Source organism: Pristis pectinata, chromosome 7, assembly GCF_009764475.1.
Source record: "Pristis pectinata isolate sPriPec2 chromosome 7, sPriPec2.1.pri, whole genome shotgun sequence".
Lineage (NCBI taxonomy): Eukaryota > Metazoa > Chordata > Chondrichthyes > Rhinopristiformes > Pristidae > Pristis > Pristis pectinata.
In genome coordinates this window covers 87136728-87163406 of record NC_067411.1, presented here as the reverse complement: position 1 = coordinate 87163406, position 26679 = coordinate 87136728, and the positions used below count along the sequence as shown (strand labels likewise).

Here is a 26679-nt window from a genome sequence, read left to right as displayed (position 1 = left end):
GATGTACAGGTTAGGAAGTTGTGGGCATGCTATGTTGGTGCTGGAAGTGTGGCGACACTTGTGGGCTGCCTCCAGAACACTCTATTGCAAAAGATGCATTTCACTGTGTGTTTTGATGTACATGTGACTAATAAAGATATCTTATGTAAAAAAAATTAGCCAGTGAATTCTTGAAAGTTTCATCACTGATATCCCCTGTTCCCACCATTTAGGCAAGTTGTCACTGATATATACAAGATCCTCTTCGTTCTGAGATGTCTTGAATTCTGATGGGTGGAGTTGGACCATTGCTTAAAGTAACAGTAACCCAATATTCACAAAATGCTGGCGTATTCTCTCCATAGATGCTGCCTGACCTGCTCAGTGCCTCTAGTTTTTTGTGTGCGTGTCGCTGCAGATTCAAGCATCTGCAGAATCTCTTGTGTCCAGTAACCCAGTATTTTGCTTCAACATGGATTTTCCAACAAATCGTAACATTCGATCGGCTCACCGAGGATTAATTTCGGCGTACTGTCGGTCAAGAACCCCCCCCCCCCCCCCCCAACTCTCCTTCGCTCTGCACACAGATTACTTTCTGAATTGCCCCGCTCTTCGTACCTGTCAATCAACGGTGACGTCACAAAGGCCGGGTCGAATGGAGCTGCGGGCTCTCCCTGGGCTCCCGGAAGAGGAGACGCGGTATGCGTGTAGCGGGCCAGTGGCCGCGGTATGTGTGTGCTATGGAGGGTAAGAGAGTGGAGATCCCAACCGGAGTGCTGGACGATCTGTGCAGGTAAACATACAGGAAGCGACCCGTAAACCTTGCAGCCCGAGGTATTTTCCTGGCCCTGGGAAGTGGGAGGAAGAGGAAGTGAGGGCCTGGGAGGAGGAAATGCACTCGGATGGAGAGCCCGCCTAATGAGGGCCAAAGTTAGAATTGTATCTAATTTAAAGAAGAAAGAGTTTGTGATCTTTTGGATTTTTACTTTGCATAAATAGGAAGAGAGAAAACGCATCTTCTCTATTATTGTAAAAGGAGAGGGTGTTTTGACATTCTTTTCATCTAAATTCACCGTATCCGTAGTTTGCGTTTGTAAATTTAAAAAAAGCAAACTGAAGGAAATTCGGATTTAATGTTTAAATCGTTTTACTTGCGAAACCTTAGCTTTTTAAAAATGATTTTGGAGGAAATTCCTTGAAAGTGAATAATTTTTAGTCTTCGCGGAGTGGAACTGGGTGACCACTATCTTTTATTGTTTAATGTATTGCTTCACAGTGAAGTTTTGCGTGAAGTGTACAGCGTAAATGAAATGAAAACCACCGTATGCAGTACATGACTAACTTCTTTGAATGGGTCGCTGTACAACCTTCCATGGTCCTCGTTTTCCACCCCACCAGCCTCCACATAGAATAGGTCATCTTTTGCAATTTCCCCCACCTTCAGCAAGATTCCACAATCAGACACATCTTCCTTTCCCCTCCCTTTTCAGTGTTCCGAAACAACCATTGCTGTTTTTATCTCCCTGGTCTGCTCTTTAATTTCCATCAACCACTCTCCTACTCACAGTGCTTTCCCTTGCAACTTATTCTTCTACTTCATCCCTTCCCACTGTCCAGGGACACAAATGTTGTTCCCAAATTACTTGCACTTCCAATCTAGTGTAATTCATTTGGTGCTCATGATATGATCTCTACATTGAAGGAACCAAATGCAAATTGGTTCACAACTTTGCAGAAGATGTCGATTCAGTCTACGTGCGTGTTTAGTTGCCTGTCACATCTCCATCCCACTCTCACCTGTCTGTCTGTTTGGCCTCCTTCATTGTTCCAGTGAACGAGAAAATAGTTCGTAAATTCCTGAAATTTTCATCACTGATGACTCCTGTTCAAGGTGGAGAAGGATTCAAAGCAGGGTATTCTGTGGGAGACTATTGCAACACAAAGCAATTGTTTTCTATCACAACTTGCCTAATTAACCAAAATTAATTGTATTATAATCAGTTCTCCTCAATATGTTCCAGTGTGAGCCCAACCTAAGTTCAAGAAGCACCTACAGTCTAGGCATGTTGCAACCTTTGGATTCTTTTGATTTTAACAATTTTTAATGACTTGCTTTTCCTGTGCTTGTATCAGAATTGGCTCGTTCTGTTACAAGGTTTTCCATTCTTCCCTTTTCCAACATACTGCCCAATCTCATGGAGTCATACCAACTTCCAACATTCTCCTTTTGGTCTCGTGTTTTGGCAACAGTTCTGACCTACATTTCATAGTTTTCAGTGTTGTTTGTCTGTTTTCGCTCTCTCTCGCTCTCTCTCTCACTATATTCATTAATCTGTTAAGCAGTTGACTGCAAATTGGGCCATTCCCATTTGTCTGTCTGTGGCCTCCTACGTTATTATAACAAGGCCCAACATAAGCTTGAGGTTCAACACCTCATTTTCCTTCGGGGCATGTTGCAGCCTCTTGGCCTCAAAATCGAATTCAACAGCTCTCTGTGGATCATCCATTTGAAATACTGGCTCAGTCATTTTTCTTCCCACTTGTGCAACCTGTCCAACTGAGCACTTCCTACAGCTCGGCATTTTGCAGATTTTGTGTTCAGTTGTTCTCTGTCAAATTACCCTCATTAACCTATCAACTATTTCAGCATTTTATCCCCATTGCATCTCTGACCTCATCCTGTCCTGTGCACCACCACACTCTGTACAACTTAAAACTACCTCGTTTTTTCCCTTCTTTCTCAGTTCTGATGAAAGGTCTTTGAACTGAAATGTTAGCTTGTTTCTCTTTCCACGGATGCTGCCTGATCTGATAGTTTCTGGCGTTTTCTATTTTCATTTCACACTTCTAATATCTGCAGTTCTTTTGGTTTTTCATTTCATGAGTGTTTCTTCAGGCCAACAAGATCAGGAAGTTGTTTCAGGAGATGACAAATCCAGGTGGATGGATTCTGTCATGGTCCTCTGCTTCCACTTGGTGCTGCACTATCAATGCTATAGTGGATTCTCTTGAGGTGCAGACTATTCTTCCAGCAATCCTTCGTGTTCTGTCTGTGGACATTCTAGAATTAATTCTGTAGACAGTGCCTTCTTATCAGACGCAATTCTTATAAAATGAAGTTTGTGTAAAATCTGGTATCCTGTGGCCACGGTTACCCATCCTTAAAATTGGTATGCACCATTCACTATGCATTGTTGCCACCATTTTATCAGATCACAATCCACCAGTACTCGCTAAACTCACTTGTTTTGCAGATGATCTTTGTAGATCCCAGTGTTATCATCCTTACAATTAGAAGCCTTATCACCCTTACAGTTATAGTCAGACCACATTTGGAGCATTGTGAGCAGTTTTGGGCCCTGTATCTAAGGAAGGATGTACTGGTGTTGGAGAGGGTTGAAGGTTTACAAGAATGATCCTGGAAATGAAAGGGTTAACATATGAGGAGCATCCGATGGCTCTGGGCCTTTACTCACTGGAGATTAGAAGGATGAGGGAGGGATCTCGTTGAAACCTACCAAATATTGAAATGCCTGGATAGAGTGGACATGGAGAGGCTGTTTCCAGTAGTGGGACATTCTAGGACTAGAGGGCGCAGCCTCAGAATAGAAGGACGTTCCTTTAGAACAGAGATGAGGAGGGATTTCTTTAGCCAGAGTGTGGTGAATCTGTGGAATTCATTGCTGTGGAGGCCAAGTCATTGGGTATATTTAAAGCGGAGGTTGATAGGTTCTTGATTAGTAAGGGCATCAAAGGTTATGGGGAGAAGGGGTAGAGAGGGAAAAATAAATAAGCCATGGTCAAATGGTGGAGCAGACCCAATGGGCTGAATGGCCTAATTCTGCTCCTATGTCTTATGGTCCAATAAAAGATGGTGTTCATGAATTTGTTGGGGATAGGAAGTGTGCAGCAGAACTCAGATTTGTTTTTGTAGAGAGTTTTTTGTGATTGGATGCCTGTAACTAGTGTTCTGCGGGGACTAGTGCTGGGACTCGTGCTGTCTGTAATATACGTGAATGATTTGGATGTAGGAGGCACGATCAGCAAGTTTGCAAATGACATGCAGATTAGTGGAGACACAATGGACTGTAGTTGCTGTAATCTGGAGCAAAAAACAAACTGCTGGAGGAACTCAGCAGGTCAAGCATCATCCGTGGAGGCAAAGGGATGGTGGACATTTCAGATCGAGACCCTTCATCAGGACACAGGCATAAACTAGGCATGTAAAGCTATGGACCAAATGCCGGAAAATGGGATTAATGTGGATGGCTCTCCACTGGTTGGCATGGATGTGTTGGTCCTGATGCAGGGTCTCGACCCAAAACATTGACCATTCCTTCACCTCCAGAGGTGCTGCCTGACTGGCTGAGTTCCTTTAGCAGTTTGTTTTTTGCTGAAGATCGGTGGAATTGTTGATAGAGTGGAGGGTAGTCTTTGGCTACAGTGTGATATGAATGCGTTGGTGAAATGGGCTGAGAAATAGCAGATAGAGTTTAATCCTGATAAATGTGAGGTGATGGATTTTGGGAGTACTAATGAGGCCAGTACAAACACCATGAGTGGTAAGGTGCTAGGGAGTATCGAGCAACAGAGGGACCTTGGCGTGCAAGTTCAAAGACCCTTGAAGGTGGCAATGACAGTAGATAATGTGGTTAAGAAGGTGCATGGGATGCTGGTCTTCAGTAGTTGGGGCTTTGAATACAAGAGCAGGGAATGTTATGCTTCACCTCTATAGTGCATTGGTCTTAACTGGAGTACTGCATGCAGTTCTGGTCACCAAATTATAGGAAAGATGTGATTGAGCTGGACAGGGTGCAGAGGAGATTCACCAGGATGTTGCCTGGGTTGGAGCAGCTCAGTTATGAGGAGAGACTGGAGAGGCTGAGTCTGTTTTCCCTGGAGTGGAGGAGGGGACACAGTTGAGGTGCATGTAATTGTAAGTATAGACAGGGTAGAATGCAAGAAACTATTACCCCTATCAGGGGTAGATAAAAATAGAGGATGCAGATTTAGGGTAAGGGGTAAGAGGTTGTTGAGAGGATCTGAAGGGGACCTATTTAACCCAGAGAGTGGAAGTATCTGGAATTGATTGCCTGAGAGAGTGGCGGAAGCAGAGTTGTTGACAACATTTAAGAAGTGTCGCCTAAGCATGGAAGGCCATGGGCCAAGTGCTGGAAGATGGGATTAATACAGATGGGGGCCCCGATAGGTTAGCATGGACATTGTGGGCCAAATGGCCTGCTTCCATGCTGTATGACTCCAGAGTTCATGATCACTGAGAACTTCTGGCAATTGAACAAAGTTGATCAAAGCCCTTCAGTGAAATTTGGAAGTATGTATCATTTTGTTTCTTGTGCTTGCGCTTTTATAACTCTTTGAAATATTGTGACAATTACATTTGCAATTGTTTCTTGCTTTTTAACAGTGAGATCCTCTGATGGTGGGCTTAATTCTCAAGAACGTTGGTGCAGAACATATAGCCCCTGGTCACATCCAGCTCAAAGTATGGTACTGTTGGAACATTTGGGGAACAGCAAGCTGCCCATGGCCACCGCTTCCTTACCCAAACTTACAGGAGCATGTCCTTTGCTCCTCATGTGCGAGATCCTTCCCAGAACTGCTTAAATCATAGTCCAGGCTTGCCAGTTGTAAAATAAAAATCAAGAAGCCTGGAGTGTGTTCAGGCATGAGTTGGGTGCCTCTGATCATCACAAGCATCGAGAAATATTCAAAATCCATTAAAGGTTTAATAGTTCTGTTTAATTATTAAACAAAAAAAATTAAGAGACTCCAACACTTGAACACACTTAACGATGATAGAATATATTTAAGTCAACTGATTTAGTTAAGCAAATTGACTCAAAAGTTACTGATCTTCTTCAAAGCTGTTCCTCTCCATTGAATTGCATAGATTAGCTCATCCTGTTAAGCCTAACCTGCAGGTTTAGCATTCAGATATACTAGGGCCGGTGCTGGGAACCTGCAGGAAGTTGGTACTTCAATGTCAGAGCACCTTCTGAATGACAGCATCGAGGGCTTGTTACGCGTACACGGATACTGAAAGGCCTGGATAGAGTGGACGTGGAGAGGATGTTTCCATTAGTAGGAGAGTCTAGGATCTGAGGGCACAGCCTCAGAATAAAGGAACGTCCCTTTTTAAAACTGAGGTGAGGAGGAATTTCTTCAGCCAGAGGGTGATGAATCTGTGGAATTCATTGCCACAGAGGGCTGTGGAGGCTAAGTCATTGGGTGTATTTAAAGCAGAGATTGATGGGTTCTTGATTAGTAAGGGTTACAGGGAGAATGGGGTTGAAAAAATCAGCCATGATTGAATGGCAGAGCAGACTCGATGGGCCGAATGGGCTAATTTTGTTCCTATACCTTATGGTCTTGCCAAATGCCCATAGGCTAAAATCACAATGAAACTTGAATTTAAATAATATTCATAAATGATGATAATCTTTAATTTTTATAGAAAATCTACTTGTTCATTCCCTGTACATAATGGAAGAGATAAGGGCAGTAGGATGAAGCTTAGACAATGAAGAATTTGAGTAAAGCTAAGAAAGAACAAGATGCAGAAAATATTAGTGGGAGTTGTCCAGACAGTAATGGTAATTCAGGATGTGGTTTAAATCAAGAATGTAGAGATGACTTTAATTTGATTTGCCTAGTTTATATAAAGATTAACAATAATAGGGTGGAGGACAAATTCACGGGATGCATAAGAGATGGTCTTCTAGATCAATATGTTGAAGAACCAAAGAGGGATCAGATTATTTTGGATCTTAAATTGTGCTATGAGAAAGGGTTGATAAATAATCTGGTATTTAAATGCCATTAGAGAAGTTTTGGATAAAGGTTGGAAATGATTTGGTTCAATCTGAAACTAATGTCTTAAATCTAAACAAAATAAACAATGAAGGTATGAGGCATAAGTTGTTTATGATAGATTGGGAAACATTTAAAATGTGTGGCAATAAGCAAGCAATGACTGATTCACATTTGGGTGTTGTTGAAAATGGTGCTAGGACCCGAGTTATCTACAATCTGTATCAGTGATTTGGATGAGGACAGATGGAATATAATACGGTAAATGAGGTTTCCAAAAACAAAGTTGAGTAGTTTTTTTTTAAAATGGCAAGATTGAAAGGTGGTTGTGCTCAGAGGGCAAGGTGTGAGTGTCCTTGTACAAGAAGTTAATTTACAAGTACAGCAAGTAATTAGAAAGGCAAATGGTATATTGGCTTTTATTACAGGAGAATTTAAGTGCAAGAGTTAATATCTCTTGCTTCAGTGATAGAAGGCCCTGATGAAACCTCACCTGAAATATTGTGTATAGGTCTGGTTCTCTCTCTCCCCAGTTAGTGGTGCTTGTGGATATTTTGTGCTTTTCTTTTATTCTCAATGCTATAAGCAAAGTTGGAATGATGTTAACGTGGTCTGGGAGTCTACTGCATTGCAATTTTTACTACATTTGTAGTGGTTTAACCCTTGGTACCTTTTACTACATTGCCAGCACTATATAAATAAGAGGTTCTAGGCAAGGAGTCCAAGGCAATAAGATCCATCTGAAATTCACTAAGTTTCAATGTATATTTTATAAGACCCTAAAGATCTGTTCCAACTTGCTTATAGCATGCAAACCAATGCAAGCTGTTGCGGTGTAACACATTGTACAGGCAGTGGTGGCTTTTACCTGAGTTATTTTATAAAGGACAGTGACATTAACAGTTGACAATTGCAAATGTGTCACTTATCTGTTGAACAGCCGATTCATTCTGCATATTCCAAGTGAAGAAAGGGACAATGCGATCAGAGTCTGCTTTCAGATTGAGCTGGCCCATTGGTTTTACTTGGACTTCTACTTGCAGAACACACCAGGATTGCCTCAGTGCGGGATAAGAGATTTTGCCAAATCTGATATCCTTTTGATTGTAAATGAGCTATACTTAGTATCTGAAAAATATTTTCATTATAGAAATATGACTCTAAATAATTATCAGATGTATAGCAAGATTTTGGAGTGTTTGGTAATTGTTTAGTTTTTCATTTGAACATGAATTTTTTTTTGCATTTTTCGATCCTATTCTTCCGAACTCACGAGTAACTTTATTCATTTTCTTTCTTAGAGCATCAAACTTGTGGAATTGCCTCTTTCCTAATCCTTGTATATTAATTTCCTTTTCAGTCAGGTTCTTGGAATCCGAGTTGGGAATCTTTCAGTTAGTATTTGGAGTTTTGCACTGTCTGGCTTCAAATTCAGCTGAGTTGGCATAAAAAATCTACCAGGAGGAAAACTGTGTAACCAAATTATTGTTGTTTTGTACCTTAACTCTTGTTGTACTCTTTAGTCACTGTTCATTTTTACTTCGGAAAGGAGATGATGTGGAAAAGATTTTGGATGAATGGAAGGAGTACAAGATGGGAGTTCCGACATATGGTGCAATTATACTAGATGAAACACTGGAAAATGTAAGTAGAATGACCACTTGGAGTAACAAAGACTTTGTACAATTTAATGGTTGGGAAAGTAACATGAACCTCAATTTTTGGTCAAGCAAGTAGATGTCAGGGTTTCCCATGTGTTTATGGCAGATTAGGCCAAATCAACTTGGCTGTAACTCATGGTTCTGAAGGCAACAGTTGGAATTGTAGGATGAGCTGATTAACAGATACTTGTGATTAAGATGGAGAGGGTGCAGAAAAGATTCACGAGGATGTTACCAGAACTGGAAGGCTTGAATTATAAAGAGGTTGGATAGGCTGGGACTTTTTTTTTACCTGGAATGTCGGATGGTGAGGGGTGACCTTATGGAGGTACATAAGAGCTTGAGGGGTCACAGTCTTTTATCCAGGATAGGAGAGTCTAAAACTTTTGACTTAAGGTGGGGGGGACATAGGAGAGTCTAAAACTGGAGGACATAGACTTAAGGTGAGGGGGCAACTTTTTCATACATAGGGCGGTGGGTATATGGAATGAGATGCCGGAGGAAGCTGTAGAGTTGGGTACCATTACAATGTGTAAAAGACATTTGGACAGGTATATGGATAGAGAAGATTTAGAGGGATGTGGGCCAAATGCAAGCAAGTGGGACTGGCTTGGATAGGTATCTTGGTCGGCATGGATGAATTGGGCCAAAGGGCATGTTTCCGTGCTGTATAACTCTGTGAAATTGCAATGCCTTACCAAAAACAGCAGGCAAAGCAGAATTAATTCTAGCTTGTAAGAAACAAATAAGCATTGGGAAGAGAGGAAAGTTAAGAGGCAATAGACTTAGGAAAGGGACTAAATAGATATGATAAGTACTGAACAGATCTAAGAATATTGGCTGGGCCCACACTCCAGACCTCTGCTCCAGCCGCAAAACTATCGCCATCCTTGACCTCACCCTACCCCCACAGTGTTTCTAATCCTCGCCCTGCAGATACGCAGACCCACAGATGATGTCAGGAGATAATGAGGACTTGGTGTAATCCAGTTCAAATTTTATGTGTGTACCTTTTTAACAATTGGGGGAAGAAGTTTCCTTGGCCAAATGTGGCATTCCAGTATAGATGCCAGAGGAAAAAGCAAATATGAATGGCACTTATCTGTAGATCATGTTTTTAAATTTAATCACAAGTTCAGTTCTAAAACTTAGATAATGGCTATAATTGTTTCTTGGTTGGAATTTCCCACTGAATGGAATGTGCAATGCTGTGACATTGTATTGAATTTGAGGGGTGATGGTGGGGGCGGTGGGGTGGATCTGGAAACCAAAAATAAGTAAAATTGTTTGGAAAATCTACCTTGTCCATAGAGAACACTCTGAATACGTTAGTTTGGTTTTGTGAAAATATGTGTTAAGAGTTGAGATGTTAACATTTTTATAGTTTTTCTTTGTTTACCTTTCCCAATACGATACAACTTAGTTTTGATCTGTTCCTATCTATGTAGGTCCTTCTCGTTCAGGGTTATTTGGCAAAATCTGGATGGGGCTTTCCAAAGGGTAAAGTGAACAAAGAGGAGGCTCCACATGACTGTGCTGTGAGAGAGGTAGGACATGAATTTTCCTAAATCCTACATTATTTTGGTTAGTGTAAAATGTTGGGCAAATATTTATCTCTCTCAAGTAATATTTCAAAATAATTGTACAGTAAAGTTATTTTAAAATGTTTCCAAAATAATTGTGGACTGCACATGAATGAGAATCTGTTGATAAATGAATCTAATCTCAAGTAGCTCTAGCCTCTCTTAGAATATGGGTATTATACATGATTAAGTGTTCCAATAAATTCAAAAATGATTCTGCCTGCTACATTGCTAGCTTTCTTAACTGTACTCTGAAATTGTTGAATTATATTTTTACCTTCTACTCAATAGGCTGCACATTTGATGCAGGTACGTAGCTCCAAGGAGGTAATTCTTGAAGTGTTTTTTCATAAAGCAGTACCTACTTTAACAGGTTTAAGCTTCTAAAATGGAAATCTTAACCTTGCTTTTCAGATGATGGGAGATAGGGATGATGAAACAGAGAAAAATTCGCATTTGTTGCCTTTATCTGATGGATTTAACAAAACTACTTGAGAACAAAACATGTTATATGGTACATGATTAAATTTGTGCATTTAATTTCACGTTTGACAGTCAGTATTATCACATGTTCTATGTTGCTTTTAGGTTCTGGAAGAAACAGGATTTGACATAAGAGATCGCATTTGTAAAGATGACTACATTGAACAAAGAATCAATGATCAATTAGCTCGATTATACATAATACCAGGTGTTCCAAAGGATACAAAATTTAACCCTAAAACAAGAAGAGAAATCCGGGTATTTGAAACTTGAAAATTTGCTCTCTTGTGTTTACATATTAAAGCCTGGCTGGCAATCTTATAAAGCAATTGACTGTTTGTGGTATTGTATAGTTTGATTCCATCTATTGTTGTTTACATCATCTGTAACCCAGATTCTCTTGTGCACTTGGATCACGCTTGTGTATTAGTGGATATACAGGTTGTCCCCAGGTTATGAATGGGTTCTGTTTTTATAGACATCCATAAGCTGATTCTGTCCATAAGTCGGAAAATACACACAATCACTCTGTGGTAACCAATCCTCCATAGTATTGTAATGAATGGCATCATAAGAAAAAAACACAAGACTTGTAAGAAAGAACAAGCACTAAAAGTGCAGAGAGAGAGGAAAATAGTTCTATTCGTAGGAACAAATATATATACGTACGTTGGACTTTTGAATATAATCATAGGGAGCTCATTCGCATATGGACACCTGCATAAGTTGGGTGTTCGTAACCTGGGTATGGCCTATATCATGAAGATAATATCATCAAGAATTACGCAAGCCCTTGGAATTGTACTTCATGCTGAGTTTTCTTTCTCTTTTCTGACTCTTGCCTCATTCAAGGTGACCACCTCTTCGCCCACTATGCGTTTGTGCTCCAGCTATACTCAGTTCATCTGCTTCACCATCCCTTATTTGAAAACTCTCCAAACATTTATAAACTGTGTCCTTGGTTCCTATCCCTGCTTCTCTTTTCCTCCTCTTTCCCTCCAGTCTAACTAACCTTTATTATGAAGCAGTAAGATGTCAGTCAATGGGTGAGAAGTGCTTTAAGTTTGTTTAATTCTGTCATTTTGGTTTTTTTTAGAATATTGAATGGTTTTCCATCGAGAAGTTGCCATCTCATAGGAATGACATGACTCCCAAGTCAAAACTGGGTTTAGCACCCAATAAGTTTTTCATGGCTATTCCATTTATAAGGTATAGTTGAATAGATGACACCCTATTTATTCTTTCAAAAGCTAATTAATGATTTTGTTGCAGGTTGAAGATAATTCTTATTGAGGTAGACAGTGCTAATTCAGAAGTTAAAATCTTGTTTTGATTATTGGATCTGAAAAAGACTAGATCACTATGTGGTGCTCATTGGTTCATTTATAAATATTATTATATTGACTTCAAGGTTTAATAAATCTTGTTGGTATAGGCCTTTCATTCTTGCTTAGCTTTGAGATGTAACTTGTAATAATCTTGTAAAGAATTTTGTTAAGTAAGCTTGTTTTTTCCATAGGCCATTACGAGATTGGATATCCAAAAACTATGCAGATTCTTCAGATAGCGATGGACTCGTATCTAATAGCACAACACCATCTAAAACTTTATTGGAAAGGATAAATGCAAGGTGAGTGTAAAAGTACTGAACCCTCGTACCCCACTGATAACAGCCTTCCTGTCACAAAAACAGCTGTAACCTTTACCTTTCGCTTTCTGCCACTGATCCAGTTTCAGATTCAATTCATAACCTATCTTTTGGCTTTTTATTTTGACCATTCTACCAAGTGGGTACCTTGTTCAATGCCTTGCTGTGTAAACTCCTCAAACACTCTGCCCTTTTTGGTCGTCCTTGTTACCACTTCAAAAAGGAAATCAATCAAATTTGTTGGACGGGAACTTCCCTCAACAAATCCATGATGACAGCCCCTGACTTACTAACTGAACATTCAAACTGTCCTTTGGAATTGACTCCATTAATTTACCCACCACTGGTTAAATTAACTGCACTGTAACTTCCCCTTCAATATAAAATTAGTAGTCCTTCAGTCTTCTAGCACTGTTCACGTAGCTAGGAGGAATGAAACATTATGGTCATAACTTCTGCAGTTTCTTTTGTTGCTACTTTTAATAGCCCGGATGAACTGTACGCAGGCTTGGCAGCTTATTCAGAGACGCTATGCCCTTTAATACTTTTTCACTGTTTATCCTCTTCAATATTTCACATATTATCCTCAATTACAAGGCTGGCATCATACCTTTTCTTAGGGAGACAGTTGCAAACCATTCACTTAAGAACTTTACCCACATTCTTCATTCCACAGAGGTATTTTTCAATCCCTGAAAGGCGCTGCTCTTTCCTTTTAAACTGTTGTTGGATGTAAAACTCGTTGGTAAATAACAGAGCAGGGGCATTTTCCCTGAAGTTCTGATCCATGCAGATTCCTTACCAACATCATTAAAACAAATTATCTTATTTGCATCTCATTGTGGAGCCCGTTGTGAGCAAATCAGCAGTTGTTCCCTGCATTACGTAGCTTGGATTGAATTGTAGTCAACAAAGTACAGTTTGAGTGGTATGTCTTGTATTTAAAATTCCATAAATCACCAATGTTAATATTTTTGTGGCAGTTGAGAGAAATGTTGCCAAGACAGTAGAAGTGCCTGCACTTTCAATGGTGACATAATATTTTTAACCCTCACCAGAAAAGATAATATCAATTTAACTCAATTGAAAAAGCATTTCTCATAAAACAGCTTTACCTTTATTTTCCTTTGAAATGTTGGCAATTATCATGTGCTTGTGACTTGAGGTGGGATTTGCCATTTCAGCAGGCTTATATAGTTAAAAATAACATATGTTTAAAGGTGCAAATTTTTTTTCTCATTTTATCTTTACTAAAAAGACCTTCCATAAAATCTATGTGAATTTATGTTTGCTAGATCAAGAGCTCGACAGAATCAGCAATTAGTTGATAGATTTACTGGAGAACAATGGGCATGCTCAGTTAGACACAGACCACAGCAGAAGGCATTTAGTCAAACCAATCAGTGTGACCCTTCGGAGACGATAAAGAGTAAGGTAAGAGACTAGTATTAATTTAAGAAAATTTCTTGTGGCATAAGTGTTACTAACCTGGTTGAGTTTTTTGACAAGGTGACAACAGAGATTGATGAAGGTAGAGCTGTGGATGTCGTCTATATGGACTTCAGTAAGGCATTTGACAAGGTCCCACATAATAGGTTAGTCAAGAAAGTTTGGATGCTTGGGGTCAGTGGAGAATTGGCTGTGTGGATCCAGAACTGGCTTGCCCATAGAAGACAGAGGGTGGTGGTTGGAGGAACGTATTCTGGCTGGAGGCCTGTGAGTAGTGGTGTTCCGTGGGGAACTGTACTGGGACCTCTGCTGTTTGTGATGTACATAAATGACCTGGATGAGTATGTTAATGGGTGGGTTAGTAAATTTGCAGACAATACCAAGACTGGTGGAGTTGTGAATAGTGTAGAAGACTGGCGATGGACACAGCATAATGTAGATCAGTTACAGATGTGGGCAGAGAAATGGCAGATGGAGTTTAACCCAGATAAATGTGAGGTGTTGCACCTTGGTAGGACTAATGTCAAGAGGCAGTACACTCTTAAGGGCAAGACCCTTAACAGTGTTGAAGAGCAGAAAGACCTTGGGATGCAAGTCCATGGCTCATTGACAGTGGCTACACAGGTAGATAGGGTGGTTAAGAAGGCTTATGGAATGCTTGCTTTCATTAATCGAGGTATTGAGTATAGGAGTCAAGAAGTTATGATGCACCTCTATGGAACTCTGGTTAGGCCGCATTTAGAGTATTACGTGCAATTCTGGTCACCTCACTATAGGAAGGATGTTGAGGCTTAGAGAGGGTGCAGAGGAGATTTACCAGGATGCTGCCTGGATTAGAGGGCATGTGCTATCAGGACAGGCTGGACAAACTTGGGCTCTTTTCTCTGGAGCGGCAGAGGCTGAGGGGTGATCTGTTGGAAGTGTATAAAATTATGAGGGGCATAAATAGGGTGGACAAGCAATATCCTTTTCCCATTATTGAGAAATCCATACCAGAGGGCATGCATTTAAGGTGAGGGGGGTAGGTTTAGAGCAGACGTGAGGGGTATGTTTTTCTTTTACTGAGAGAGTAGTGGATGCCTGGAATGTGTTGCCTGATAGGGTGGTGGAGGCAGATTAATTGGGGGCTTTTAAGAGGGGCTTGGATGGGCACATGAATGAGAGGAAAATGGAGGAATATGGGCATTCTGTAGGTTTGAGGGAATAGCTATATCGGTACAACATTGTGGGCCGAAGGGCCTGTTCTGTGCTATACTGTTCGTGTTCTAAAAACATCAATGCTTTTTGATGATTGTTTAGCATAAAGCTGTAGTTTTATGGCCAGATAATCTGGGATAGTTTAATCTAACATTATTCTTGTAACTGTGCATTCATGGCTTGATTCCTTCTCAATTGAATACTTCATCCATATTAATTTAGTAATTTGGTTTATTTTTGTCACGTGTACCAAGATACAGTGAAATGCTTCTTGTTTGCATGCCATCCAGGCAGATCATTCCATGCATAAGTGCATCAAGGTAGTACAAAAGGAAAAAAAAATGCAAAGTATAGTGTTACAGTTACATAGAAAGTGTAGTGCAGGGAGACCAAGTGCAAGGGCCATGACAAGGTAGATTGAGAGATCAAGAGGTCCGTTCAAGAGTTTGTCCTTAAGCCTGGTGGTACGTATTCTTAAGCTTTTGTATCTTCTGCCCGATGGGAAGGGGGGAGAAGAGAGAATGACTGACATGTGAGGGGTCCTTGATTATGTTGGCTGCTTTCCCAAGGCAGTGGGAAGTATAGATAATGGAAAGGAGGCTGATTTTCGCAATGGACTGGGCTGCATTCAGAACTCTCTGCAATTTCTTGTGGTCTTGGGTAGAGCAGTTGCTATATGAAGATGTGATACATCCAGATGGGATGCATTCTATGGTGCATCTGTTTTATTTTAAAAAAAATTAGTGATGGTCATTGGGGATATAATGAATTTTCTTCGCCTTCTGAGGAAATAGACGCAGGTGTGCTTTCTTGGCCATGGCAACCACATGGCTGGACCAGGACAAACTGTTGGTGATGTTTACTCCTAGGAACTTGAAGCTCCCAACCATCTCCACCTCAGCACCATTGATAGGGACGTGTGCAGACACAGAAAATAATTGTGTTTTCTTCATTAACTTGTGCAATTTTCCTTTTATTTGGAATTTTGTTCCCTTTGACCTGTTTAGCTGGGAAATCTGATTATTGAGCAATGATAATAATAGTTCCTGTGTCTTTTTTTAAAATTGAAATCAATGTTTTAATTGCTTAATTTTTTTGTTAAATTGTATTTGAATAGGATTTGGGTTTCAAAGTACATAACTTGCATGGGTCATTAAAGATAATTAAACATAATTTTAGGCAATCGAAGGCATCGCACAAGGAAGATGGGGAAAAAGTGCATTTGAAATTGAGAGCCACAGAAATGCAAATACTTGGATTACGTGGATTATTTGTCAAATGATGAACAAAGTTAACAGCAGAAGTAGTTTTTAAAAACATTGCTGAAATACCATCCATTGATAATTATTCATTATCATTCTGCTAACTATGAACATACAAACAATGACAAATAGGCAAAGGCCGCCTTGGTTTAACCAGAGTGTCCCACATCATTGTAATACCCTATGCTTCACAATATGTATATTCTTCACCCCACATGATCTGCTGAGTGAGATTTAAAAATATGGATCAACTCTGGAATTTCCTGGACTACGGGTAACCAAAATTAATCTGGTTCTAACTTTAGTCTTCATAATTCTGTGCAGTATTCACCTTCCATACAATGTCTTTTTAGTCAAAGAGAGGTTCAACTCTCGCTGCAAAGCTTTGACATCTACTTGTCTGTTCCAAGGATCCATTGTTCTCTCAGAAAAGAACCATTTCCTCGCATCTGACCCAGTGACCATTGGCCTTCCATTACCTATTCACCTGAAACAAACTTGCTTATCCTGCATCATCTTTAACTACAGTCAAATCACTCCTGATGTTATGCTTTTCCAAAGTGTAAGATCCCAGAATCTCTTGTCCATTTTATTAACTATGGGGTGTTGAATCCATTTCTACCTAAGGCCCAATAACACCCACCAACATCAAAATTTACCTGATCAAAGTCTTTTAGTCGGACCAAATAGTATGATGTAAATGGACCCCAATCCTTCTGTTTGCTCCAGTTATTACTTCAAGATATTTTACATGAATCTTCTGGAAGCAAAAGCCAGATCTGATTCTTTCACACCCTTTTAGTATTGACTTGTATTCATCATTTAAACCTGTCCACATCATTTACTAGTCAAGAGTCCATTTTCGTGATGTATGAGATACCCCTGAAGCAGATGGGCATCATACTTTGTCCTGATTGTTGCAGAAATCTTAGCATCAACTGCAAACTTTCCTGCATCTTCAACATATACAGTATAAGGATTAAGTATCTGTCGTAACACTGATCCCTGCAGTACAGCACTGGTGATCAGTGATCAAACAGTTAAGATACATCCCACCACGGTCTCCCTGCCTATTCATAATAAAGCTCAATGTATTACCACCAACACAAGAGGTTTTGTTCTCGCAGAGAAGCCTCTTTATATGAGGTCCAGTCAAAAGCTTAAGTTAACTTAGACCATACCTACTTGCTTCTCTCATCCACTGTTTTGGTGATATCCTCAGAAAATATGTTTATCTTTCGAATATATATTTGGGGCTTTTTCTTAAAAACACAAAATGACTTTGGTTTCTCCATCTTTTGGGCATCTTAGTTATTTGCTGATGTCAGTCTAATGAGCCTATCGTTATCAACCTGCTTGTCTCTTCTAAAAATGGAGACTAAGTTAGCTAGCTTTCAGCTGAAGGGACCATTGCAAAATGCAGTGAGCTCTAGAAATATTATATTCAAAATGCTTTACAGTAACTCTACAATCTCCGTGAAGACTCTTGGATAGATGGCTTTGTTACCAAACCATTTTCAGCTATCTAATTCTTTCCAAAAGCAGCATGTTCATTCATTTTAATAACAGCTTTACTGTTAACAATATAATGAAATTCTATCCATTGACTCTTGAAAATTGGAACTACTGTGGAGTACCTATTAAATATTTCTGAAAAGTATGGGGTGCAGGGATAATTTTTGTTTTATGGTAATAAATAATACCATTTAGATGAGGAAGCAAGTGAGTTTATTTCTTTAGGTGGCCTATGTTAACTTTCTCAATTTCTATATTAGTCACATAATGTCAGAGGTAATGGCAGGAAACAGCACCAAGATACTCCAAACCAGAAGAAGAAGCCCAATGGAGTAAACAATCAGCAGGCCAAACAATACCAAATATTGGTGAGTTTTTTTGCTATATATTAAGTGAAAATTGGGAAATGCAAATAAAAAAATGATCGTGGAAAGAAAGAAATTTGTAATTCCATTAGTTTTTGAACATGAAGACAGAACCACTGAGACAGGGAAAGGGTGGTAGGATACAGGAACTATGGTTGACAAGAGGTGAAACATTTAGTCGAGAGGAAGAAGGAAGCATACTTAAGGTTTAGGAAGTAAAAATCAGGCAGGGCTTGTTATAGAATTATGAGGTAGCTAGTAAGGAGTTTAAGAAAGGACTTGAAAGAGCTACAAGGGAACATGAGAAGAATTAAGGAAAACCCCAAGGAGTTCTACACGTAGGTGAAGAACTGGAGGATGACTAGAGTGAGGGTAGGACCGCTCAGGGATATAGGGGGAAACGTGCCTGGAGGTGGAGGAGGTAGGGGAGGTCCTTAATGAATACTTTGCTGCAGTGCTCACTAGGGAGAGGGACTTTGATGAATGTGAAGTCAGCATAGAGCAGGCTAATGTGCTGAAGCATGTTGAGGTTAAGGAAGAGGTGGTGTTGGAGCTTCTGCAAAACATTAGGATAGATAATTTCCCGGCGCTGGACGCGATATACCCCAGGTTACTATGGGAAGTGAGGGAAGAGGTTGCTGGGGTGTTGACGATGAATTTGCGTCCTCCCTGGCCACAGGAGTGATACCAGAGGATTGTTCAAAAAAGGTTATAGGGATAATTCTGGGAATTATAGAACAGTGAGTTTTAAGTCAGTGGTAGGCAAGCTATTGGAGAGGATTCTTAGGGACAGGATTTATGAGCATTTGGAGAAGCATAGTCTTACTAGGGATAGTCAGCAGGGCTTTGTGAGGGGCAGGTCGTGCCTCACGAGCCTAATTGAGTTTTTCAACAAGGTGATGAAACCAATTGATGAAGGTAGAGCGGTGGATGTAGTATATAAGGCGTTTGACAAGGTTCCCCATGGTAGGTTCATCCAGAAAGTCATGGGGCATGGGATCCATGGAGACTTGGCTGCATGGATTTGGAATTGGCTTGCCTGCAGAAGGCAGAGGGTGGTAGTAGACGGAGAATATTCTGCCTGGAGGTTGGTGATTAGTGGTGTTCTGCAGGGATCTGTTCTGGGACCCCTGCTCTTTGTGATTTTTTATAAATGACTTGGATGATGAAGTGGAGGGATGAGTTAGTAAGTTTGCAGATGACATGAAGGTTGGAGGTGTTGTGGATAGTGTAGAAGGTTGTTGTAGCTTACAATGGGATATAGACAGAGATGGGTGGAGAAGTGGCAGATGGAGTTCAATACAGAAAAGTGTGAAGTGATGCACTTCGGAAGAACCAACTTGAAGGCAGAGTACAAGGTTAATGGCAGGACCCTTAGCAGTGTGGAGGAACAGGGAGATCTTGGGGTCCAAGTCCATAGATCCCTCAAAGTTGCTGTGCAAGTTGATAGGGTGGTTAAGGCAGCGTATGATGTGCTGGCCTTCATTAGTCACGAGATTGAGTTCAAGAGCCACGAGGTAATGTTGCAGTTTTAAAAAAACTCTGGTTAGACCACACTTGGAATATTGTGTTTGGTTCTGGTCATCTCATTATTAGGAAGGATGTGGAAGCTTTAGAGAGGGTGTAGAAGAGATTTACCAGGTTGTTGCCTTATGAGGTAAGGTTGGGTGAGCTAGGGCTTTCCTCTTTGGAGTGATGCAGGATGAGAGGCAACTTGATAAAGGTGTATAAGATCATGAGGGGCACAGATAGAGTGGACAACCAGCACCTTTTCCCCAGGGCGGCAAGGTCCAATACCAGAGGATATCAGTTTAAGGTCAGAGGAGGAAAGTTTAGGAGATATGTCAGAGATAGGTTTTTTACACAGAGTGGTGGGTGCCTGGAACGCACTGCCAGGGGTGGTGGTAGAGGCTGATACAATAAGGACATTCAAAAGATAAGCACATGGATGAAAGAAAAATGGAGGGTTATAGGCTGTGTAGGAGGGAAGGGTTAGATTGATCAAGGAGTACGTATTTATATAGATCGGCACAACATCGTGGGCCAAAGGGCCTGTACTGTGCTGTACTGTTCTATGTTCTATAAAGGTATTTTCTTTTTAGGAAACTCTCCTTGAAAACCATTATTAATGAAACTCACTTTGGGTCACTTCTAGTAAATTGGTAGAACACTGCAAAACTTTTTTTTAAATAGTCCTTGAATTAGGTTATTTTAGATTATGTACCAGAGTTCTTAGTATTGTTCTTCATTCTTCACTAATAGTCCTGATTCCAGCTCTTTGACCTGAAACATTAACTCCGTTTATTCTTTCCACAGATGCTGCTTAACCTGCTGAGTGTTTTCAGCATTTTCTGTTCTTATTTCAGATTTTCAGCATCTGTAGTTTTTTTTAATTTTCATTGACTAATAGTTTCATCTGTTGATGCTGCTTCTGCAAATGCAAAGACTGGATGGCAACGTGTCACACAGGTAGCTAAGATTTAGCTTCTGAAATGGCAGGATTAACCTTTTACAGCATACCAGTTGTCAATGTGGTAGACATATTGGTACCTACATTGGTGTATGCTTACAGGTTACTTCCTTATTTCTGACATATACTGTTAGTTATTGTCTGATGTCCAAAACTAGTAGTTAAATATTGATGCGGATGTTAATTCCCAAATGTTGGAATGTTGTCCCGGTCATTTTCTTTGTGACCTTGGACTGCTTCATCTTCTGAAGAGCCATGAATGGAACAGGATTCTATGCAAACGTTGGCACTGTTGATCTTTTTTTTAGAAAGCCAAACAATTAAAAGTTAATGTTTGCTGCTTACCCACACTGCTCATCCTCTGCTGCCCCCTACCACTACCACCAAATGCTCAGCTGCTCTGTTCATTTCCTCTGTCCTGCTTTGTCTTAAACAAATAGACCCACTAACTGCCTGACGAGTTAAAGTCAACTATTGCAACAATAGAGATCCTGGCAGAATGTCTGATACAACTCGCAGATGGAAAATTGAGATTTATTTGTTCCAGGATGTCCAAATTGAAACCATTTGTGAACTGAACCCGGCACAAGCCCGTGGAGTCTGGAAACTCTCTACAACTGCCCTTTTAGCACCCTGATTGAAAGAAATCTGAAGTGAATGGGTGAGAATAGGACTGTTGCATGTTTTATATTGACCTAAGCAACGGTGAGACAAGGTGTTCTGTGGATTAAGAGGAAATGCAACTCCTTGCAAGTGTGAGAATGGCAAGTTCTTAAGAAAGAAAATGTCCCGGGAGAGAGGTGTATGACAAGATGTAAAAGCACAACTTTCTCAGAAAAGAAAATATCAAAGCAGAAGTTCACAAAACAAGATTTCAGAGGAAGCCAGTTTCTTTGGATGGAGAGGGTTGAAGCAGCAGTTTTCTTCCAAAATTATCTGTTAGAACAAAATATTGGGATAGATGGGTTCATGGGGTGGTGGAACCAACCCCTATGCTCAGAGGACATTCATAACTTTAGGTACAAGAATTTGCTGTCTATCAGCTGACAAGCCTGGTTATAAGTCTTGAATGGATTGTCATTTTCAACCGTTATCAGTCTACAAGATTATTTAAAACTGGAGAGATTGTAATGATGCGAACTAGTTAACATTCCATGACAGGACAGGATCATCACTCCCTGATGAGTTAAACTTGCACTGGAACAGCTTGGAGTGAGAGAAATGAAATGAGCAAAGCATCAGTGTTGATTCAGGAGAGAGGAAAGAAACCAGCAAACAAACCAATTATGAAAGTCCAGAAACCCTAAAGTGTCAGGACATGGAAAGGACTCTTTAAAGTACTGATTTCATTCGTTGCTGACTCTAGTGCATGACAATGTCATTTCCAACAGAAAAAGTCTAAACTCCTTGCCATTCAAAGGGATTTCCATTGTCAAACTACTCACTATCATTTTCCTGGAGTTTACTCAGAAGCAATGATACCAGTCACATGGATATCCTGGCTGTAAGAATTAGTCAGAGGTTTGACACCCTGTAGCAAGTAATGTATTCTTTGTGATTTCCCCAGAGCCTTTCCACCTTGTGTGAGGACAAATCAGGAGTGTGAGGAATACCGCACTTGCCCAGATAAGTGTAGCTCAACACCACTCAGGATAAAGCAGCTTGCCTGCCCCAACTCTAAATATTAACTCCTTCCATTACTGTTACAGTTTGGCTCCATCATGTAATGGCTGCAAAACACGCAGCAGCAGCTCGCCAAGGCTTCTGAGATGACATTTTCTAAATCACGATGTCTACCACCATGAAGGACAAAATGAGCTGGCACATGGGAATACCATGATCTGCAAGTTCCTCTCCAAATCATTCACAACTGTAGTAATGAAAACTTGCACTTCCAGCCAAGCTTCTCCGGTATAGTTACAAGAGTGGCATCATGACTTCTACCAACTAGAAAAGACACCGGCAACAAAAGCAGGGAACACCACTGCCACCTGGAAGTGGCCCTCCAAGCCACACACTACCCTGTCTTAGAAATATATCGCTGTTCCTTCACCATCACTGGATCAAAATCCTGGAACTCCTTCCCTGACAGCATTGTGGGTATACCCACACCTCAAAGACTGTGGCGGTTAAAGAAGGCAGCTCACCACCACCTTGTCCTGGGGAATTAGGGATGGGCAGTTAAATGCTGGCTCAGCCTGTGAAGCCCACATCCCTTGAATGAATAATAAAAAAATTATGGTGCCTCTCCCCTTGATTTGACTGATACTGCTTGCTGTGCCTGTTTGAAAAATGTAAAACTATTTTGTTGGGATACTGAAGTAATATGATGCTTAAAACTACATCTAAATTAGTCACTCTGTTTAGGCTGGGAGTGGTGTAAATGTAAGATATCTTTATTAGTCATGTGTACATCAAAACACACAGTGAAAGGCATCTTTTGCATAGTGTGTTCTGGGGCAGCCCGCAAGTGTCGCCATGCTTCTGGCACCAACATAGCATGCCCACAACTTCCTAACCCGTACGTCCTTGGAATGTGGGAGGAAACTGGAGCACCCGGAGGAAACCCACACAGACACGGGGAGAACGTACAAACTCCTTACAGGCAGTGGCCGGAATTGAACCCGGGTTGCTGGCGCTGTAATAGCATTACACTAACTGCTAAACTACTGCGCATAATAAGATCTCTCAGTTCATTAATTTGCATCCTTGATGTTGTGCCTCCTTCAATAGATCAGTGTTTTTAGAGTTGTGTCCAATGCTCAAAATGAAGTTTATCTCTAAGAGTGGGAAGGCCTAGAAAATCCACCACTGGATTCTTCTGGTACCAGACAATGAATCATAGAATTGATACTGCACATAAGGAGGCCATTGGGCTATCCAGTCTGTGGCAGCAATATTTATTCACGTGTTTGATTTTAAAATAAAAGATGTAAATTTATCTTCTGTTTGAATCCCTTATGTTATAGTGGAATTATGCTGTATTAATTAAAACTTCTTTTTGGTACAGCTTTACATAGATGACCCATTGCACCACATTTGCATGGGGAATCCAGACAATGGGGACTTTAGGAAGTATACAAGTTAAACATTTAGCCTAATTATCAATGTATGGTATTTGTAACATTTTAAGAGAAATCTTTTCTTTAATTTTGTAAGTATTTAAACAAAACTCAACAAAAATGATCTAGATTTTCTCTTCCAACAGCAAGTTGAACAAGTCCAAATCAAGGCCACTCCCAACTGATCTACATTTATTTATTTGGGCATTTAGCCTATTCCTTGCTTTGTACTTCTACTGCCGGAGCAGGCAAGCCACTTGTATTCCTGCCCCAATCAACTTCTTTCTTATATTGCATTTTAAAGCATTTTCCCAAAATATCTTAATGACCATCTGCAAATGAATTTCAATTCTTTTTAAATCTTTTTCAGAAATCTGATAAAAAGCTTCAGCCAAGACGACTGCAGGACAATTTTGGAATGGGTAAGATCATTGTGTAATTTTTTTGCAATGATATGCTAGTGGTATGGAATTTGATATTTGAAAGCATTCATATTCTAAATATTTTGTTTTCAGTTATAATCTTTAATTTCCTACGTAGATGCAGTTTGTGAACTTTGCAGCTCAAATCAACTCATGGAATATTCTGGGACTTGCAGATCAGGTTCTGATCTCTCTGATTCCTGCAACGGACACTCTGATTTTAATTTTTCATCCAACGCCTTTCTCAGCTTCAAGTTTGATCGAGATGCAATAATGAAATGCTTTGACCTATGACTGAATGTTGGCCTTTGTGAAAGGACCAGAAGGTTGGATGGAACACCATTACAAGATCATTGAAAACTGGGCATTCATCGTTGGCGTGAAAGGGCCCTAAGGATTTTAAGAAGTTTTTTTTAATATAAATTAACATGATGTCATGTTTAAAGCAATTTAGCTTTTTTACACTATTACCTTTTCAGTATTTGGAATTGGCCATAGATTTTCTTCAGGTGGTTATTTCAGCAATGCAGAACTGGAGAACAGATATTTGACTAATCTTCTTTCCTTTGCTCACACTTCCCCCCCCCCCCCCCATCTTCGATCATGCCCTTCCCCCTGCTTTAGTTTGGACTACTCTCTCTATTGAAAGTGCAAGCACTGACAGATGTCTGATATTTTTTGTGGGGATTTAGAAAGACAGGATTGTTGTGGATTATGTTATTTATGCAATTTGATGAATCCCAATTTTGGTGATATTCACACATGGTCCAGATGTTGGGTATTTTTTTTGTTCCCAGATGTTACTTTGTAGAGTTTCTATTGCCCTAGTGGATATTTAGAATGGTCTTCATTGTTAATGTAGTTACATAGTGTTTGACCTTTTCAGGTTTACTGACTGTTTGTTTACTCCAGTTGTTCCCTGATCCAGTAGTCCAGTAGCATTAACTGATTTTTCAATTTATTCAGCAACTTTTGGTGCTGTTTTAAGAAAGTTCCTCATTTTTTTTTCATACATTAATACTGTAGACATTTGTCATGAGAATGGGACACTGACTACTGATTTTAAAACACTGTCAGACCCAATGTTGAGAATATAACCTCTTCCTCTCTGTCACTCAAATTATTAAAAAGGTCAATTAAGTAGTGAATTGAAACCTACTATTTGGAAAATGTTATAAGAAATAACTTGGTTTATTAAAACCCATTGATTCAAGTGGCTATCGTTAATGTTTTTGAGTAAAAACACCTGTCTAGGTGTGATAGTAAGAATATTGACATTATACCTTGACGATATAAACTGATATTCATCAGCCTTGATGACTATTAGGCAAGAATGTACCACATGAAGTTATCTATCCAAATTCAATGTAGAAATAAGCTGAGTGAGATGAAGAACATAATTCTGAAAAATGATTTCATTTTTTTTTAACCAGTTCATCTATTTTATGGAGATACAACCTTGACTGTTATCCTATTGCAGAAAAAAAACTCAAGCAACATAACATCATGATTTTAACTAAGTCAGTTGTATATTGTAAAACTAGTGTGTGTCACAAATAGTTCAATATAAAGTACTTTTATATTTTAAGTTTTAAGATTACTCAATTTGTCATGCAAGTAACCTGTATGGCATAGCAGTGTGTCTGAATAGTACAGAAGTAACCAAATAAATTATGATGGTACACTGTTTAATACAATATGTATCCTTTTTGTTAGCATTTATAACTTTGTGAACACAGGATTTTAAAACTTTGATAGTATTGCTGTAATAAAGTATACATTTGTTTATCCCATTTTCATCTAGTGGGAGAATTTTGACAAAGGATGTAGATTTTGGGATTGAGACTATTTTTAGCTTTAAAAAAAAAATAAAATCTATTTACATATAGGTTCCTTGGGTAGGAATTTATTTCAAAACTGAGTGCTTGTTTTACATTCTGGTGATAATGTTTTTGTGCTATCAGTGACTATGGAAGCCACTTGAACCTGGTGATCGTGTTTTTGTGCTATCGGTGACGATGGAAGCCACTTGCACTTTGTGTGAATTTTCTGTTCCACTTGCATAGGGCTAAAGGCAAAATTTGCTGTGAATCTGTGCAGTTGGGTAGCACTTTTATAATTTTAATTTTGCTTTTAAACAATTAAAAATTAGTTTCCTTAAAACAATTCTGAACTATTTGCTAGTTATACAGTAATCAGTTCTTAGGAATTAATGAAAAGTTTTTGTAAGTATCTATAGTGTGCCTTTTATCACTTGTACCCAGAAGAACCATTTTAATTATTAAACCCTCCTTGAAGACTTGCAAACTTAATGAGGGTTAACTTGACACTGGGTCTTGGCCAGTTTGGTGAATGGAAACCGTATCTATTGTGACTTACAAAAAAAATGACACTGAAACTCCAATAATCTGGTATCCAATTGTTCAAAACTCCTGGTGCTTCAACATTTGGCTCGTTCTTTGTACACAAAGTCCTTGTTATCCACAACACTATGCTCTGAGTACTTGCCAGGTAGATCATGGACTATTGGCTGTGCTGCAGAAACTGGGGTCGAGAGTACAAGGAGTCAGAAAGGAAGGTCAGATTCAGGCAGAGCTAAGGTCAGGAACATGGGGGGGGCGGGGGTGGTGGTGGGGGTTGCAGCTAGAGCTAGGAGTGTGGGCTGGGATTGAGAGTGATGGCTGAGGCCAAGGGCCAGGTCGCTAGTGTGGGCTGGGCCTGAGGTCTGGGGACCTACAAGCTGAAACTCACT

At 39.9% G+C, this 26679-nt stretch overlaps 1 protein-coding gene across 2 annotated transcripts; it reads left to right on the top strand.

Annotated features, from left to right (window-relative positions):
• Window positions 1-603: 603 nt before the first annotated feature.
• On the top strand, window positions 604-25816 carry dcp2 (decapping mRNA 2). 2 transcript variants are annotated; one of them, XM_052020695.1, is made up of 11 exons: window positions 605-772; window positions 7751-7902; window positions 8327-8454; window positions 9920-10018; window positions 10643-10795; window positions 11634-11746; window positions 12057-12167; window positions 13481-13619; window positions 17869-17976; window positions 23876-23927; window positions 24046-25816. In XM_052020695.1, exons 1-11 carry the CDS (start codon window positions 681-683, stop codon window positions 24219-24221), a joined length of 1323 nt encoding a protein of 440 aa, XP_051876655.1. In that variant the 5' UTR covers window positions 605-680; the 3' UTR covers window positions 24222-25816. The 2 variants fall into 2 exon arrangements, with proteins under 2 accessions (XP_051876656.1, XP_051876655.1); XM_052020696.1 differs by lacking the exon at window positions 7751-7902 and having other exon boundaries at window positions 604-772; window positions 8360-8454.
• The last annotated feature ends 863 nt before the right edge of the window (window positions 25817-26679 follow it).